This window comes from Rhipicephalus microplus, chromosome 2 (assembly GCF_043290135.1).
Source record: "Rhipicephalus microplus isolate Deutch F79 chromosome 2, USDA_Rmic, whole genome shotgun sequence".
Classification (NCBI taxonomy): Eukaryota; Metazoa; Arthropoda; class Arachnida; order Ixodida; family Ixodidae; genus Rhipicephalus; species Rhipicephalus microplus.
In genome coordinates, this window is record NC_134701.1 from 199,168,601 (window position 1) to 199,183,429 (window position 14,829).

At 48.6% G+C, this 14,829-nt stretch overlaps 1 protein-coding gene across 2 annotated transcripts in view; it reads right to left on the reverse strand.

The window, feature by feature from the left end:
- The window catches only part of LOC119170492 (flavin-containing monooxygenase 5), a 56,588-nt gene that overhangs the window by 31,310 nt on the left and 10,449 nt on the right, over positions 1 to 14,829 (reverse strand). The window contains exon 1 of one of the 2 annotated variants that reach the window (XM_037421675.2): positions 10,115 to 11,038. The exons of the other annotated variant lie outside the window; for it this stretch is intronic. Within the exon in view, the coding sequence (XP_037277572.2) occupies positions 10,115 to 10,128 (14 nt within the window). The 5' untranslated portion in view covers positions 10,129 to 11,038. Of the gene's footprint in view, positions 1 to 10,114; positions 11,039 to 14,829 lie in introns of those variants that run through there. 2 annotated transcript variants of the gene reach the window in all.

The window sequence follows — 14,829 nt, forward strand, 5'->3', positions numbered from 1 at the left end:
GGTTAACGTACATGGCAATCATGTCCGAGAGGGTACGATGAAAGCGTTCCGTCAAGCCATTTGTTTGAGGATGATAAGTAGAAGTTGCTTTGTGGATGGTGTTGGCGGCGCGTAGAACCTCAGCAAGAATAGAGGAAAAAAAAAGGACCTTGGCGCGGGCACTGAGCTGAACACGTGGAGCTCCATGGCGTAAAAATATGTTACGCAGAAAAAAATCAGCTACTTCAGTGGCTGTACCAGCGTGCAGTGAGGCGGTTTCCGCGTAACGAGTGAGGTGGTCAACAGCCGTTACAATCCAACGATTTCCATTGGAGGTCACGGGAAGGGCGCCGTACAAGTCTATCCCGACGACTTCGAATGGCAAAGCGGGACAAGGAAGAGGTTGGAGAAAGCCAGAAGGAGCATTAGTGGGTCGTTTCCGCCGTTGACATAAGGCACACGAAGAAACATATTTGTCAATCGCGGATGAGAGGCCAGGCCAGGTGAACCGACTGCGTATTTTGTCGTACGTTTTGTGATAGCCGAGATGCCCAGCAGCAGGATCATCGTGGAATGTCTCAAGAACCTGACGTTGTAGACAGCGTGATATAACGGGGACCCATTTGTTTCCTTCAACGTGGTAAATATAGCGATGTAAAACACCATCGTGAAGCTTGAATTGTTCCAGCTGTCGGCGAAGTCGGGCGTTCGGAGGAGTGGATGTACCTTTTAAGCATGCTATTATGGAGCGGAAGTAAGGGTCAACGCGTTGATGCGACGCAAGGGTAGAAGGGCGGCCGGATCTTAGCCAACTGAGACCTGCGATGGGTAATGCTGCGGTGGAAATTGGTGACGGTGGGCTATTACGGTTGGCTAGAGGGCTGCGAGAGAGAGCATCAGCATCTTGGTGCTTCTTACCAGACCTGTAGACGACATCAAAGTTGTGCTCTTGTAAACGTAGCACCCAGCGGCCAAGACGACCCGATAAGTTCTTTACCGACGAAAGCCAGCACATTGAGTTGTGGTCGGTGACGACTGTGAAGTGGCGGCCGTGGAGGTATGGACGAAATTTTCGTACCGCCCATACAACAGCAAGGCACTCTTATTCGGTTATTGTATAATTTTTCCCGGCAGCAGTCAAAGCACTACTGGCGTGAGCGATGACACGTTCGCGTGCGGTGTGGTCACGCTGCAGTAGAATGGCACCGAAACCATGACCACTGGCGTCAGTGTGAAGAATCGTGGGTGCACCTGGATCGAAATGACATAGTACCGGGTCGGATGTCAGGGCTTGCTTCAACGCCAGAAAAGCCTTTTCACAGTCTTCAGACCAGACGAATGCCGTGTTACTTGCGAGCAGTTGATAGAGCGGAGAGGCAAGCCTTGCGAAATTGTGTATGAAGCACCGAAAGTATACGATGCCAAGCCAAGAAAACTGCGCAGGTCTTTTTGACGCAACGGACGGGGAAACTCGAGGACGGCGGCAAGCTTTTCAGGATCCGGTCGAATACCGTCCTTGCTGACTAAGTGCCCTAGAACCTTGATCGTCTTGCTTGCGAAGGCGCATTTTTTCGTATTCAGCTGTAAACAAGCTTTTGCAAGGCAACCTAGGACTTCTTCGAGACGTTGTAGATGTTGCGAAAAGGTAGACGAAAACACTATGATGTCATCTAGGTAGCATAAGCAGGTTTTCTACTTCAGGCCACGCAGTACGCTGTCGATCATACGTTCGAAGGTAGCAGGCGCGTTACAAAGCCCGAAAGGCATTACGTTAAATTTATATAGCCCCTCTGGGGTGGTAAAAGCCGTCTTCTCTTTGTCAGATTCGGACACTGGTATTTGCCAGTAGCCCGATCGCAGGTCAAGGCTCGAAAAATACTCTGCGCCATGCAACGAATCTAGTGCGTCATCAATTCGTGGGAGAGAGTAAACATCTTTGCGCGTTATTTTGTTCAGTGCCCGGTAATCAACGCAAAAACGTACCGTTCCGTCTTTCTTTTGCACCAACACAACTGGCGAAGACCACGGGCTTGAGGAAGGACGTATGATATTTCGTCGAAGCATGTCTGATACGTTTTCCTCGATTATCTTCTTTTCTACGAGAGACACGCGGTATGGGCGCCGGTGAATTATTCGGGAGCTGTCAGTCTGAATTCGGTGAGTCGCAGAAGTTGTCATACCAAGGACAGAGGAATGAACGTCAAACAAAGGGCGATGTCTGTTCAATAAATTCAGCAATCCTTGACTCTGGGCTGCTGTCAAATCAGGGCTTATCGTCACCGATAGAGGAGTGGGAGAGTTGAGTGGCGGCGTGCTTGGCTCTGGTAGGTCTTCTTGACTTGGAAGGGCAACAATTGCAGCGGAATACGGGTCAATAGCGCATGAGACTGTTGATCCACAGGGCAACAATAAGGGTTCGGGGGTCCGATTTAACGCAGTATTAAAAGCAGACCCTTCAGAAAAACGAACAAGGCCTGGAATGATCAGAATGCCTCGATGTACCGTGTGGCCATAAGGTAGTAGAAGCATGTCGCCATCCCCAATGTTGCTGCAATCAACGCTAATTACTTCTTCTCGGGATGGCCAAAGAACATAATCTGAAGTGGTGACGAGACGAATGCGCTGTTCAGGTTCCGATACAGAAGAGTCGGTGGGATTGAGGTGGATGAGGCGCTGACGACACGATATAGAAGCGCGTGCAGACGACAGAAAATCCCACCCCAAAATGAGTTCGTGGGTGCACTCACGGAGAACTGCAACAGCAATATGATGAGGAATACCATCTATGAAAACGCGAACTGTACACTGGGCGAGTGGACGACAAATGGTGTTCGTCGCAGCACGGAGAGATGGGCCCGAGTAAGGTGTTGTTACTTTGCGGAGACGAGAGCAAAGGTCAGAGAGAATAATGGAATTAGCAGCGCCTGTATCCACTAGAGCTTCGACGCGTATACCTTCGACTAACACTGTTAACAAGTTCGATGGTCTGTCTGGAGGAATTGCTTGCTGTCTGGTGGATGCAGTTTCCCCTCCTAAAACTGCATTGGGGAGTTTTCGAGTGGGCATTCAGAACATTGGAGGCGTGTTGCAGAGGCGACACGGAACGGCGATTGGGAGATGGTGAGCGGCGGCGAGACTGACGGGAGTTCACAGGCAGACCACTACTGTAAGGTGGAAAGGGTGAATGCTGAAAAGAAGACCGGTAAGGCGTGCGCTGGTAGTTCGTGAGTGGACTGAAGCATCCGCGTTCCTCTGGAGCGTAGCCACGTTGCTCGTCCTGTTGACGCCTTCGGCAAAAGCGAGATATATGACCCCTATAGCCGCAATAATAACAGATTGGGCGTTGAGGACGTGGCATGGCGTAATACGGCTGTGGGCGCATCGGTGGTGACACTGACGCCACAGGTACATGGCCACCTGGTGTGGCCGCTGGGATAGTGGTGGGTGCTGAGAGCGCCGCGACTTCTGCGTACGTTGGTACCTGACGAGGTCTGGATTTGGCGGAACAAGGTGAATGTGACGCAGATGCAATCTCTTGCCTAATGATGTCCCGCAAGTTGGTTGGAGCTGAGGCTAAAGTAGACGGTGGGGCGCATGAAGAGCAGCGCCCATGAAGCTCCTCACGAACGATGTCGCGGACCAGGGCACGGATGTCGAGGGCCGCAGGAAGACGAATGTCCGAGGCATCATGGCAAAAACGAAGAGACTGAAGTTCTTCTAGTCTCTGGCGAATGCTGACGACATCTTGAGTCGTGGTAGGGTTTTGCGACGCAAGGGCGTTGAATGCGATGGTATTTATGCTTTTAATAATATGGCGTATTTGTTCGCTTTGAGGCATAGCTGAACTTACACGCTTGCACAAGGCAAGAACATACTCAATGTACGAGGTGTATGATTCACCCGCTAGCTGAATGCGTTCAGCAAGCTTCTGTGTTGCTGCTTCGGCGCGAACACTGGGGGAACCGAAAATCTGACGGAGCTGCCGTGCGAATGTGTCCCAGTCGGGAAGATCTTGGAGGTGGTTCCAAAACCAGGTTTTGGCAACATCACTTAGGTAGAAAGGGACCGTACGCAACTTGTGTAGAGTATCCCACCTGTTCAACTCGCTGACGAGGTCGTAGGTGTGTAGCCCTTCTTCAATGTCATTCCCTTTGAGACCCGAGAATACTGGCGGATCACGCTGGTGGCTGTGGATGGCCAGGGTCGACGGCGGAGGCTGCACTGGGCTGGTGGTGTTGGATGGACCAGGATTGTCTTGCACTGCCATGGCAGGTGGTAGTAGACGACGACCCGAGCGGAGCTCCAGTGGTAACGTGCGAGAGGACTTGGGGATCGAGAAGCACCATCCACCACTTATGAGGAAGAGCTTTATTCGAGGCGAGCTCGAGCTGGCACACACTTATGATGATATCTACAGATGAGGAAATTATACAAATGATGATGACACGTCTAATTGATAAAGAAGAGTCGGTGACTACGCTCACAATATCATTGCTCCATGCAAGTCACTTGAAGGTGTATGCATAAAAAAATAAAGCACCCACTGAAAGTGCTTTTCGGAATGGTTCGATAGTAGCACGTACCGCGTAAATTTCTTTTTTTCGAGTGTAATGCTTGCAACATGCTCACGGCTGAGAGAACTCAGTATCACAAAATGGTAATCTCGGCGGCCTCGCAGCGCCATAAAAGATATCAAGGATTTACAAACGTGGCGATGAATATGCGAGGCTTGCCAAAGTTAGCGCTTGCCTATATTAATCACCGAAGCCATTCTGTTGATAACGCCCCTCTCCTTCGTGATTCGGTGAGACCGAAGACTGGCGCATAAATGGGCGGCGTGATAAAGTGAGGGGCTTTTGGGATGCCCCCGAAAAGTGAAACAGCCTCGCTTGTGCTCCTGATTTCGAGACGGGTATCGGTGCCAACTTATGTACTTAGAATAATCTTTTACAAATCCAGCGTAGTTGATCGGTAGTGATCTGACAAGGACGTGTGCTGCAGAACAGTGCATACGGGCACAGCAATGTAAGCTTGAAGGATGCACCTCGATTGGTGATCGAGTTCGCTGAAAGCTGAAATCGTCTCTGTGTTGGTATTATACAAAAAAATGTTCTTCATGTGCTTTCAATGTTGCGTAGTATATGACAGTGTCAGAGCCTATAAACTGTCCTTGCTGGATTGCATGTGCGCTCCTGGGAACACAATCAAAGAGCGACATTTAAACGCGGGGACAAAATGGAATCATCTGTCGATTAAGAATACGGGAAGCATGCACGGGAGCAGTTCCCAGGGAATAAAAAAAAAAGAAGATCGATTGACAGTATTGCAGAGAAAGAGAGAGAAAGAGAAAGATAATGGGAAGACAGGGGAGTTAACCAGAACAAGACTCCGGTTTGCTGCCCTGTACTCGAGAAGGGGAAAAAGAGATGTGTAAGTATTAGAGAATGAAACATTAGGGCGTCAGCCAACCAGGAATGTGATTACATGACGGGACCAGTCCTCATACAATGCATGAATGGTCAGAAGAGTGAGAAAAAAATCACTGCACAACGCGATTAAAGCCGAACAGGATAGATCCAATGCCTAATCAACCCTAACAAAGCTGTACTATTGTTATATCAGTGCACCCACTGTGAATATAGGTAAGCTACCACTGCGCAGCGTGTACAGGCGCTCCATGGACTAAGGACTACCACGAACAAATCATTCTCTGCGACAGCTTGGTCAATAAGCTGTTTCTCATATATGCCACATGTTGGGCCGATACTGCGAGAAGAAAAAAAGCAAATACAAATGAATTTACAGGAAGGTCGCTTGCCTAGGAAAGAATTCATTTCTTCCTCCACGTGCCGTACCATGTGTGCCTCTGTCAAAGCGTTGCCACCTCCCACCCCCACCCCTTTTTGACGAGGGAGAGCTAGACAGCGCGAACCTCGCGGGTATGATCGTTGCCTCATATGAAGCACATTGCAAAACGAAGTACACTGCAGACAGTTAAGTCACCACAGAAGCCACGCCGTGGTGTGGCTAAGGTACTGGGCCGCTGACCCGCAGGTCGCGGGATCGAATCCCGGCGGCGGCGGCTGCATTTTCGGCGGAGGCGAAAATGCTGAAGGCCCGTGTGCTCAGATTTCGGGTGCACGTTAAAGAACCTCAGGTGGTCGAAATTTCTTGAGCCCTCCACTACGGCGTCTCTCGTAATCATAAGGTGGTTTTGGGAAATTAAGCCTCGCATATGAATCAATATTGTGTGAAGTTCATTGCAAAATGAAGTACAGTACCGGCAGTTAAGTAACCACAAAAGGCCTGCTAGCCGGATAAGTAGCTGAGAGCTTCGATAATCATCACGGCAGAGACAAGAAGACAAACTGCAGCGTATTTCTAGCTTGTCCGCTTGAGCAGGCATAGAAACAGTCGCACATGCTCGATATGGGGCTTTTACACAATAAATTTACATGGAGCGTACTCGTAGAAGCGTGGAAAGGTGGACGCGCTGTGCACGGGCGCAGGGGCCTCGCCTGAAGCACTTTTACTTGTTGCTGATGCGGTGCGTTAGCGATTGAAGTACGTCGTCAGATCAGCCGTACACGGGAGACAAAGGCGCATCTAGGGATGCGAGCTAGTTGGTACAGTGGGATACGTTCCACTTTGCACAATCCAGCACCACGCGTGATTCACTCGTGCTTGCGCCGCAACCATGAACTCTCGCTCACGAAGAAATGACGTGCGATTCAGGGAGAGTCTGTGCGATGAACTATGGGAGTATAGCACGCTGGAAATGGCGACAGTTTCATCGAGGGCCAGCTAAGCTACCAGAGCGCACTCTCTTTGCTTTACCGCCACTTCGCACAGGTTAGAATTTTTGGGATAGAAAGGGTGCACTATGAACGCAATAGCGTTGAAGAGATCGCTTCACAGATATTACGGTGTCACCGTCATTGGTTGCGAAAGGGAAATAAGCGTCCTTCATGAGCGAAAATTTAAGATTTATGCCTATAAACAATCAAAGTCGTCAGTTTAAGCGAGAATCAGGAGAGAATGGGGGAGGAATGGAAACATTTATTCTAAAAAAAAAAAAGTGGTTTAGTGGCCAAAGCATGACCCCGCTATACATAGTCGATATCCAAGGCCCCGACTCAGGCGCGTCTCATCACAGTCCGTTGAGACTCCGCGCGAGAAGCAGTTGAGTAGGGCAGCCTCGCTCATTAGTTTGCAGGAGGTGTCCCCATTAACTAGTCATATTGCAGGACGGACTGCCGCTGATCCAGCCCCGAAACGCATAACATGGAATCCTGGCAATCGGCCTGAAAAACAGCTCCCCAAGTGTCACAGGAGAATTTTAAAACATCTCTAAATTGCCCTTAACATAAATAAAAACCGGCATTACAGTTTCATAGGCGGCTGCTATTATGACAGTCGCCTATTAAATTGTGAAGGTTCATCATTAATTACAAGGAGGAACTTTCCTTCAGCTGCGAAGCTTTCTTTCAGAAAAAGAAACTTTTTGTTTCGTTGTAGTTTCGTACTACGAGTGTGTGGATGAAGAGTATTCTATCTGACGAGGCAGCTGCAATCACTGCATGGCTCAGTGAGCGGTCAAATGAGGAAATTCTTCGTGTGTCTCGCTCCAATCGGTGCAACGTGAGAGCATAGTTAAAGGGCACGGTGGCTTTTCTCCGGAGAATCAGATGGGCCGCAAAGGAAGGAAAAAATCAGGTAAGCTCTCTTCGGTTGAAGGCATGGAAAAAAGAAGTTGTTACGTTGCCGATGAGCCGTGCGCCTCGCGTCACGCGCGACTCTAAACAGCAGGAAAGGAGTCGACAACGAATAACAACAACGCCTTAAGGAAATGCTCCGTCTGAAGGTATTTGTCTGAAGGCCAGCATTTTGCTTCGAGAAATGACTGAGGTGTGGGCGGCGATGTTACTAAAGACGGGCTTACAGACAGCCAGAAACACGCTCTGCCTGAGCTCGTGAATCCCAGTCAATGATGCCGCTTCTCAGTCGTCAACTTAGTGCAATAAAGTGGTCGATATAAAACCCTCCTTCTCGTACTAGCTCGGTCCTGAGACACGAAGGTTTTCGCCCAGGACCAGGAAGAGAACGTTTTGGGGCGTGCGCTTTGAACCGATGATTTTCGAGACGGAGCGCGGATAGCCCACCTGCGAACGCTTTGCGTTCACCTGACATTTATGCGGGGGGCACTCGATAATGTTATCCATGGCGACTTCATTGACGTGGTTCAGATAGCAGGCCCGTAGATAGGATTTGTTTCGTGGGAGAGGGGATGTCACTTCTTGAAAGCTCTAAAAAAGCCTATTTTTATTACGCATTCTCAGTAAAAGGTTCACCCCCAAACATCCGAACTTTGGGAGGAGGGGGATTCCACCCTGACTACGGGCTTGGTGCATAGAGACGGTCAGGTGGAGAATATGGTGTTCAGCTCCGCCAGGCTATAGCCTCACCTGCAGTGACGTCACCAACATCACCGCCATATTTTCCCACGTCTCGGTTCATCGTCATTTACTTAGTTGTATAGCCTCTCACAGAAATATGGGAAAAACGAGAGGATCTTAATTTCGCAATATATCTTGCCCTTCTGTGAGCACTTCTGCTGTGAACATGTCTCTTTCAGAAATGAGCGCTCGCATGATCTTAAGAAGTGGTCTACACAGCCGGTTTCATTGCATTGAGAAGACCCAGTACTGACTTTGATCATACATACATGAGAGTAGGAAAATCTTGTTCTTACTTTGTTGCTCTGTGCCTTTATACTGGAGCCTTCGCACCAGTGACGACGACCACAACTCGTTTTCTTAAGTACTGGTAAAGTTGTTATATCCAAGAATTAATTAATGCGCGTATAGAACGTTGCCACGCCCGTTTTCCAGCAAAGGCGACGTGGCCGGGAAATTACAGCTGGAGGAAACGTGGAAACGGCTTATTTTGATTTAACCTTGTGTGCTTAGCCTCTCTTTAAATTTTTTTAATCTGTTACGTGTCATGAATATCTGTGGACATCTGTCCTATACGTTTCGATGAGACGTCACTAACGACGTTTTTTGTTATGCTACCGCTGATGTCGCCATGTTGCCGTCCTTATGTCGTCATTATCGTTGCATGTATACGTCGTTTTCATCGCAAAACCATGCGGTTGGCTCTGAATATGCATGTACCCGCCACCTTGTGGAAACGCTTCCTGGGCAACTGAGTGTGAATACGCTCGCCTATAAATCAATTGTGAATAGCGTTTGTATAGCCGTAGTACACATGAACCTGCTGCAGGCTACGTTGGTGCCTGCAAATGCTGCGCCTAAGCGTGGCTGTCGATGTCACCAAGTCAGCCATAGCAATCCTTCATTAGCTTACAGAGGATATTAGTTAAAAGAAACTGAGTCACTCAAGTATGCCGATTTGTGTTCAGATCAATGCTCAAAGTGGATGGTGAATGTGCGTGCCAACGAATAAATGGCATATGCAGTCTGCTGAAACGAAATGCAAGAATTGGCTCTGCACTCTTTACAAATTCATATAGCTGCACGTATTTTGCCGGTATTGGTGGATTTGGTTGGTACCTCGGCTGCTCAGTGAACATGGGATCCCAACGCTGGTGTATCGTATAGCTCTTTAGCCAAATGTCACAAAAACAACCGTCATCGCCACTGCTCAAGAAACGAAAGTCATAAGCCCCATAGAGCAATGCCCAATTCATCTTCCCGTCTCCCACTCATCCATCTATATTCTGGACAGTTACATTAGCACGCAGAAAATGGAACTACCATTTACTATATATACGAGGGCTATGGCAGAATGAACACTCCCACATTTTTAACTTAAATCGCCTCTTGAATATTTGTTGACGGTGCCAGAACGACACGATCACTTGCAAGGAGGAAAAACAAACGCTTTGACAAAATGGACACCATGTGGAGATAAGCTACCAAAAAATATATTGCTCTAGCCAGCACAGGAAGACTGTTGTGCATTTGGTCCTTAAATGCATAATTATAGCAAGAAGTCGCGTCTAACTAAAAATTATGCTATAAGTACATATGCATGCCAGCACGCAAGGGTTCCTCTTCCAAACATATGAACATCTAGACAACTGTGGATAAGAGTAAATGGTACTACTCACGAATAAGTCTCCATAGGTGGAAATGTTCCGAAGGAGATGTCGGAACTTTAACTCCGGAGCTTGAGCGGGTCTTCAGCCAATCAGTGGAAGATGCACAAGCCTCAGTCTCTCCTTGGATAAGATCCAGACGTATTCTTTCGCGATGTCCAGGCCGAGGGTACGAATGATGGTCTCTTTTACGCTGCCTTTCAAGCACAAAAGGCCGAGAAAAGAGCACGACTTCTAAATTCAGCGGTTGGTCGGGGTACCACGCTCGTCGATGTCGTAAGAAATGTTTCAAACAAGGCGACTCCAAGTTGTTGACGTAGCAACTGGTTTGATGAAAACCTGTTCTACACCTTCGAAACTCGGTCTTAGACTTTCGGGATCTCTAAAACCTTTCCGTCGTCTATCCTATGCTTCAGCTGGCTTGCATTGATGCTTTACGGCAAACAGCGTTCTCAACCTATTTATTTTTATTGGTATGCAACTGATTTGTCCTCGAAACCCTGAGAGTACCCCTATGAGAGTTCAACTATAAAAACATCGCGTCGAAGTACTTATTCAAAAGTAGTTTTAGAGGTTTCGCTCACTTTGCAGATGAGCCGAAGGTGATGCGTGCGCACAATTAGCGAATGCTTGACCAGTTCAAAAGGTTGATGGCTGTTGCGGAGTCGATCGAAGTCTCCTGTCGCGCGGGCACGCCTATCGTGCAGCTGTCGGCGATGTTTGATGCTTGGGCCTCCGATGAACGTTGCAGAACTCCAAAGGCACCACAGGAAGCAAAAAAAAAAAAAAAATCAGGAAGGAAGGAAATCACGGAGTCACCACGTCGATGGAACGTTGTTCGGACCTCGGGCGGACGTCACTCGTGTTGGAACAAAGCCAGAGAGAGGCTCCGAACGCGACTGGATCCCGGCAGCCGCAGTGCGCGGGTAGTGAAGGGGCAAGGGTTCTACCGTCCGACCAGCGGAGACCCGGCAACCTCTTTCTCCACTTTCCGGTCGCCTTCGACGCTTCTCGCACCTGGTCGACGTTCGCAGCGAGGGACGGATTACGCAAGCCGCCGCCGCCCGGCCAGCATGCAGACCGACCGACAAGGCGGGCAATCGGTGTCTTGGGGGGGGGGGGGGCGAATTCGAGGAAATAAAGAGTCGATGACGGTTGTTGTGATGGGCAGCTGATTTCCTCCTCGGCCACGTAACAACTCATCCGGCAAACAAGCTCGTGCAACTACTTAGCAGCTGAGTTAGCTTTGAATATAAGATGAATGTTAGGACGACACGCTTGCCGTCTTCTTCTTTAGAACAAGGAAACACGTGCAAATGTAGGCACAAGAGAATATGACAACGCGTTCTCCTATGTTGTGTCCACGTTGTGTCGTGTCACACATCTCTACTTATCCTCGTTCTAAGCTATAAGGACACGCGCCATGTAAGCATTGAAAAAACAAAACAAAAACAAAAACAAAGCTCGGGTACGAAAGTTACCTGCCGAAAGTGGATGTAGCCTTGGATAAAGTGCCGACCATTAGCTACTTCACCCGAGCACCACCCATGAAATGTTCTTTGTTCTTATCACGGCCGCTCCGGAGTTCTCAGGCTAACGGTAGCTTTTAGCGCGAAATAAACACGAGAAGCGTCACTCGCGTTTATTTCGCGCTAAAGGCTACCGTAAGAACGAACCAACTCGCTCAACAAGTCGCTCTACTGGAGTTCTCATGCTTGTCACAGCGTGTCCATCAAAGACTTACGTAGAGTAAGAGTTCAAACCGGGGCTTAGAACCGAAGCTGTGTCTATCAGGCAGAGTTTACGCAGCCTTGGGCAAGCTTTCACGTAGAGAGTGACCACATGGGTCGTATACTATAGACGGGCACAGCTAAAGATGTTGAAGATGATTATCATTTTATTTGTAGCTGCTATACTTACGCGTTCCATGTGTATCTCCGAGCTAACGCGTTTGGTGATGCAGTTGGCGTAGTCAAGGGAGGGAGGAGTTGGAGGGGCTCAAAGCCCCGTCACCGGAAAATTTTCAATTTAGCGTGCGTACACGCACAAATACAAACGCACGCACTATAATATATAAAGTATATTTCAATCCCCCTCCCCCTCGAAAAAAAGGGAAACAAAAAATCTGGCTACGCCTCTGTAGTGATGCCTGCACGGTCTCTGCGATTGCAGTGTCAGCGTTGCGCAAAACACGCGCGACCTGCCGCGGGGCCCGGCGGCCCCCTTACGTGAAAGAAGCCCGTACGTGAGACCATGCACTGACCCCCTTTGCGTGGCTTCGGGAGTGAAACCCCATATCGCCGGAAGGAAATAAAACCTTGAAATAAAAACAAAACACGACAGAAGGAGGTTCGCGAATAAAACTGATGTTCCCGTGGAGCAGAAAGTAGTGCAGCGATAGGATTAAGAATATAGCGTGGGCCGGCATATATTAGTGAGAACGTACACATTCTCTGCTCTATTTTATCTGCAAACATGCAGGAGAACTCTTCTCACAGCTGTTATCTATAATGTGATTAGCAAACGTCCTCGTCGGTCTTGCGCACCGCGTTGGCCATGAAAGCAGCAGTGTTTCGCAAAGCGAATCTATTCACGGATTGCTTTAAAAAAAAAAGGGGGGGGGGGAGAGACTTTTTTTCCTGTTAGACGCAGATATTCCTGCCATATTTTGGGAAAAGGCGCTCGCTTTTTCTACTCTACATGCAAAATGAGATGAAATGATAAGAAGATGGGTGGTAGAAACGAATAACTAGGGAGGGAGGTAACAGAATCCACATGTGTTTACGAGCGTGGTATTTACAAACAACAAAAGTCAGTTGTTGCTTGCACTACCTTTTTTTTTTCTTCGAGCAAGTACACAACGATAATTGTCTCAGGTCGCTACGCCTGGCGTGTGTTGGTTGCCTACCAGACGAGGAAGTCTTAATAGTTGTTTCTCCAACGTAACGACGATTCGTCGTAAGGACGAAGGAGTGAAAAGATTCAATCATAAGCGAGCCTTGCACGTTTAGGGAATTCCGACGCGTGGGTATTGTATTCACACTCTGCACTGCTAGTAACCAGAGGAACTGTTCCCCGCAATGTAACGGTGCGCAATGTTCTACGCGAGAGGTGAAAACATAAGCGCTGTAATCGAATGACTGCAGTAGTGGCCGTAACAATATCACCCAACGAATTTGGCTCAAATTACGGTTGTTTGTCTGAAGTAGATGCACTGGGGAATCGGTAGTTATGTCGTAGTTTATTTTTCGTTTGTATCGCAGAAATTTCACGGCATTACGAGGCAAACAAACTGCAGAGGACTGTAGGCAATAATGCACATAAAATATTTTAAGGCTTAAAAAAGCACGCATATTTAAGACAATGAGGTAAATGAAACTCTCAGATGGAACGAATCAGTCTCTATTCTGCTATGGATGGTATCCAGGCAAATTTCTGCAGCTTTTTTTATTGCTTCTCATTTTGACTGTTAATCAGCTGTTCCAGGTGGCAATTGAGCTCCAGTATAACTTCTTTTTTTTTAGTTTTCTCAAGCACAAACGGGCACATGGGTGAACGTCGATGAATGTGAGAGTTTGCCACGTACTATGCGCTTAGGGAAAAGGTGTGTACGGCATGTGCCACTGTAAAACGTTAAGCAAGACGTGCAGTACAAGGTTATAGGCACACTCCCTTTGGAACTCGCCCCTAAATATTTTGGCCCAGTTAGAAACCACCAAGCATATTCACATGAAATACATACGAAGCCTCATGATAGTGCAGATGACTACGAACAGAACACTTGTCCGGACAGCGGTCTCCTCCCTGACCAAGAACGAACGCATACGCCAAGCCCTCGCCTCCTCCAAATTCTTCATTCATCCCGCACCACAGAGCGGTGGGAAGGCGACCTTCGCGAAGGCATACCCGAACTTTGCCGGGCACTCATCCGGCAAGCGTGGGCCACCGTTCAAGCCGAAGGGGTCCCAGATTACAGAATCACTCCCCCGTTTCCCTTCCCTGTCAATAAAAAAAAATTCGACTCTTTCTTTAGTTGCTTGATGTAAGGCAAGAAGGCTTCAAAAGAAAAGAATAGCCACTGCGACGTAAACTGCGAAACGGGTCCGCCAGATGATACACCCAGTGTCTCGTTCCTGTGCGACGTCGTCGTCGTCGTATACAAACCGCTGTCCAAGGGCACACGGGCGGGTAATGTCGTCACGTGTGTCACGCCAATGCGTTACGCGGAGACGACGCAAGAGGGCTGGCCGCGAATTTCAGGGGCGTGGCACGAGACGCAGCCACGGTTCGAGTACGGCACGCGCACAACGACAAAAGGAAAACTGGGCGAGCGACCTCGGGAGAACTCCCGCACGTGCGGCGGTGAGACCATATGCAGACAGGGTAATGATGATGGTTTCCTGCACGGAGGGCGCTGCAGAGGACGCGTCGCTGTTGCGCAACAGGACAAGTGGTTTTTTTTTTTCTGTAGTCGTTATTGTTCGCGTTGTAGTTTTTACTGTTTTGTGAACACGCGTTGAGCAGAGCGCTACAAATACGAGTATGTGAGGCGCGGCGAGAAGGTACAGCAGTGGTAGACAGATGACAACACTAGACTTGTGCTTAGATGCCTATAAAGAGGTAGTTTACTTATCGAATGAATGGAACGTTTATCAAATGAAACGTTTCACTCAGTGAAAAACAAGATGCGGCAACGAAGGCGGCCACCAACAGGCGGTGAGAAAACA